The sequence below is a fragment of the Aplysia californica genome, unplaced genomic scaffold (genome assembly GCF_000002075.1).
Source record: "Aplysia californica isolate F4 #8 unplaced genomic scaffold, AplCal3.0 scaffold02036, whole genome shotgun sequence".
In the NCBI taxonomy this organism is placed as follows: Eukaryota; Metazoa; Mollusca; class Gastropoda; order Aplysiida; family Aplysiidae; genus Aplysia; species Aplysia californica.
In genome coordinates this window covers 15,314-19,912 of record NW_004799306.1, presented here as the reverse complement: position 1 = coordinate 19,912, position 4,599 = coordinate 15,314, and the positions used below count along the sequence as shown (strand labels likewise).

Here is a 4,599-nt window from a genome sequence, read left to right as displayed (position 1 = left end):
ATGAATCAGCCCATTTACAATTCTACTGTGCTTGAACGAGAAATGTCCCCCCTTTGGGAATGGCCTAAAGACACTACAGTCAGTGTCACTGCCCCGGGGGAAGACTTATTTATCGAGTCATAACACCCCTTTATGTTACAGGTGATTTTGTTGGAGTCAATCTTCCCACTGAAGTGCAGTGGTTCCAGTATTTTAGGGACATCTGCAGCAACTGGTAAATTAACAACCCATACCAGATAGGATGGACCTGGATAGTCGAAGAAATGGACGGAAGCGTCGTTGCAAAAAGAAAATACAACAGAGGCCACCAAGTTCCAGAGTGGTGGGTATTTGGAGGAATCTGCAGGGCAACAAGACAGTCTTTCATACTACTCGTACCTGACAGATCAGCTGCGACTCTGCTTCCAATAATGCAGGATAACATTGTCCCTGGTTCCATTATACACAGTGACGCGGGGGCAGCATACCATGGACAGGGATGCCACTCAACTTTTTTTGAAAATAGCTGAAAATCCGCGGGCCACGGTCCCGCCAATATATCAATATCAATTTGAAACCTAAAGGGTGTACATAGAGAACTATAGATTCTATCTTGATCTCAATAACGGAATAGCGGATCAGGATCAAAATAACGGAAATACCGGAAAAAAGCGGAAAAGTGGCATCCCTGCACGGGATTACGGCCTTGCCAGTAGACTCACCGTACCAGCATCAGGTGGTCGTGCGTGCACGTAACTTCGTCGATCCAGTTACGGGTGCATGCACGAACCACATTGAAAACTCGTGGAATCAGTGCTAGCGTCGGTTCAAACAGATGAACGGTACGGTATCAACGACCATAGATTCACACCTAGAGGAATTCATGTGGAGGGAATTGCAAGGGCAAACAAACAGGCATTGGACAACACACTTTTGCACCGGTCACAATGGTATCCCATTCCTTAAAGGAAAGATCTGCTAAATCTACCTTAAAATATTTACTTTTGGCCTGTTTATTTTTTGGGCCGTCAATTTTGAACATTTACCTGGCAATTCATGAGTTTCAAAATGGCTGCCCATGGGACGGGAAGGCAATTTCCAAAGAGCGCCGATTAGATGTGTCACAAGAGAGCAACAAACACACATAAAAAAAGGTCATATGTGCACCAGAAGATTAGAAGCGTTACAAGGGAGTAACAAACATAAAAAAGAAGGAGGTGAGATAAAGATGATAGATGTTTGATAGGAAAGAAGGAGCAAACCGCATCAGAGCACCCGCCAACCACCCACAGGAATGGGTTAACATTTGAAACAAACCCCTGAGAAAAACCCTGAGAAAGACAAGTGTTTCTCCAGCGGAGAAGAAAGACATGCAGACTTTTCTAAGGTGAAATGGTGTGGGTTTAACGCCCCTATCAACTCTATTAGGTTATTTAAGAGGCGGGGCCTCCTAGTTTAACGTCTGTCTACGAAACGACCGAGCCAAATGGGAAATTCGTGTAAAGTGTCTTTCACCAAGGACACAACGTCGGGCCGAGCCGAACCCACAATCTCACGACTACGAGTCTGGTAGCCTAACCACTAGGCTACCGATGCCACTGCAGACTTTTCTAGGCATTTGTATTGTATATATAATATATGTCTATTATCGACTTGCCCTTCAGGTGCTTGTACTGGTCACCTAGGACAAGGCAACAGACGGTTGCTAAAGCAATGACCGTCTACTCCTTTTTTTTTTACCCCAGTAATAATTTTACGCTCATTTTCAGCAATTTTCTTGTTACACAACTTAATCAACTTATATGGGGTACACATCATAACTTTGATATTTCTAGTGTTTCTACAACAGCAGTCAAGCCAGGGACGAACCAGTCCCTGAGCAGGACCAACCAGTCCCTGAGCACAAGAGGCACCAAACCTGTTTGTTGTGTGCACTTGGAACCGGGGCCGGGATTTCCAGAAAGATATTCATCAATTGCTTTTTTCAGGGGCAGCTGCACCGGACAATGTAGATGACCACTCTGTCCGACTGACTGGACAGCATTTATCCAGCGTGTTTCAGCCACAGCTTCTAAGACAAAGGCCCAGAAGAAGTGCAGAGTGTGTGCATCGAGAAATATTCGCAAGGACACCAGGTACTGTTGTCTCGACTGCCCTAGCAAACCTGGACTGTGCTTCGAGGGATGCTTCCGAAAATACCACTCGGAGCGCTTCTACTGGCTTGACCAGTAAGAGTGCTGTCTAGTGGAAAAAAGACTGTTGTAATTGTGTTGTAACTGTACTTTCCTTAGATATAATATAGTGTAATGTAAGACCTCTTCTGCTACCTCAAGCCACTTGGAGAATGTCCCTTTGGAGACATGGGCAGATGTAGGAGCACTGTTTCAGGTAGGAACATTTTTTAAAATCTCTTTCCACCTGTGAAATTTTTTTTCAGAATACATATACCTAAAAATGGTTTACACCAGTGGATTGTATGTTCATTTCTCTTTCATGTGATATATACTTTGATATATCTAGTGCTAATAGTAAGCGAGCTATAGCCATTCCAACAAGCAGACCGTGTCATACCCAGCCACAGTGGAAATTTCCTTAGCACACGGGGTGGACTTTTGGTTAGCAGTGAAGAGGTTAAGAAGAACTGTAAATGCTTCATTTATTCTAAGCATGTAACATCATATGTTTTTAGTCCTGCAGTGTAGCTCATAGCAAAAATGGAGCTGAAGAAACATGCTCATTACGAAAGGACTTTTAGGTCCCGAATTTTTGTGTGTGTACATATTCTTTGTAACTAACAAACGGACAAGGTATAACAAATGGATTCCCAGTGTCCTGATGACTTCACTATGAGCTTGCTGCACTACTATAGGTATGTTGAACTATTCCATTGTGGTATTGCTCAAAATGTTAACTAAAAACTTGTCCATATCCTCTCTTTTCGACCTCAGAACAAAATCGGCCAGCTGCAATCCTACTACACTAAGGCTGTGCGGACCCACAACACTTCAGTAGAGGTGATGTCTGGGGCAATCTGGGCGGCTAACCTCCACTCCACGTCACCAGACACGGACTATGACCATCACCAGTGCCCTTCTAGACCGGAGTCCTGGTGCTGGTTTCAGCGGGCTCGCCATGCCGGAGAAGTGGCCCCAGACCGCAAAGGCAAGCTGCCATCAACGTACCTGAACCCGAAGGTAGCCAGCTATGTGAAAGCTGTGTGTGAGCGGCTCATGAGCCCTGACTTGCTCAGCCTTCTTGGCAAAACTCAAAATGTGAATGAAACGCTTCACAGCGTTATCTGGGCCCGCTGTCACAAGCATAAACTTGCTGGACTAAAGCGTGTAGTGACAGTAACGCTCATGGCAGTTGGAGAGTATAATATGGGCTCCTTTGCAACCCATATGTTCCTAAATGCAATTGGGTGCAGAGTTGGGCTCTCAACAACGAAGATGGGGTTTCGGCGAGACTTGCTTCGAGGGGAAAAAGGCGGAGAAGGCACAGCTTGAGGTAGAGAAGAGACGACGTGAGTTGAGAAAGGCGGCAGCACAGAGGGCACAGGCAGAGGCTTAGGCACAAGAAGGAGGGCCCTCATATGTTTCTGGAGGCTTTTGAGAGGTGTAGGATAAATAAATTTGAAATTTTCAACCTTTTGTCACTTTTTCTATTTTATGTTGTATCCTATAACTAGCAATGTCTAATAAAAATGGATCAATATCCTGATTGGGTCTATTTATTCTAATAGAAAAGCAGATGCCGATTTCAAAATTGTCATATACATTCTTGTAGCATCAGTAGTTTTTGAAATATGACAATTTCAAATCGTTTTTTCTGTTTTTCTCAAAATCTGCTTTTTCACACATGTGACCTCCTGGGTGCAAGGAGTTTTAAAAAACTACTGAAGCTGGAAGCTTCAAATTTGGCACACAAGTGCCTTAAGATGCATTCTGGGGACCTATGTGAGGAAATTGGGAAATATTGCTTACTTCTGGAAATATTCCAATTTTTCTAAAGTAAACCCCAAATTTTCGGCAACCGACTGAGGGGGGGGAGGGGGGTCCATTGACTCTGGGCTGATTTTTTTATTTTTGAAGGTATGGCAAAATCCCCACATAGATCCCCAGTTTATATGAGTTTACACTTGTGTGCCAAATTTCAGGCTGAAATTCCAATATTTACTATGAAATTTTCTGCACTCGGAAACTGGTTTAAAAATCCAAGAAGGCCGCCACAGAGACCCATTTTTCAGAAAAATTCAACAAATTCACCCCGAGTACATCCTATTTACATATGAACTTCTTGCACAATTACATGAAAGTGGATAAAAGTCATTCGTTTAGAAAATTTTTCCGAGAGTGTACGTCTCCCCTTAAGTAAGAGTTTTTACGGCACTTGCAACACAATAAGGTCATATAAGTGCCGAATAATAGATGTGTCACATACACAAAAAAGAACGAGGAGAGATCAGGACGATAGATGTTTGATAGGAAAGTAGGAGCAAACCACATTAGACCACCCACCAATCACCCACTAACAAGCTCTGTCGTTTTGGCAAGGGGGGGGAGACATGGGCAGGTGCAAGTTGAGGATTTCACCGGTCTGGTCAGAATAACATAGGGGGGG

At 43.8% G+C, this 4,599-nt stretch overlaps 1 protein-coding gene across 1 annotated transcript in view; it reads right to left on the bottom strand.

Annotated features, from left to right (window-relative positions):
• Window positions 1-3,545: 3,545 nt before the first annotated feature.
• The window catches only part of LOC101855079, a 16,356-nt gene continuing 15,302 nt past the window's right edge, over window positions 3,546-4,599 (bottom strand). The window contains exon 10 of the mRNA XM_013091077.2: window positions 3,546-3,584. Within this exon, the coding sequence (XP_012946531.2) occupies window positions 3,546-3,584 (39 nt within the window). The remainder of the gene's footprint in view (window positions 3,585-4,599) is intronic.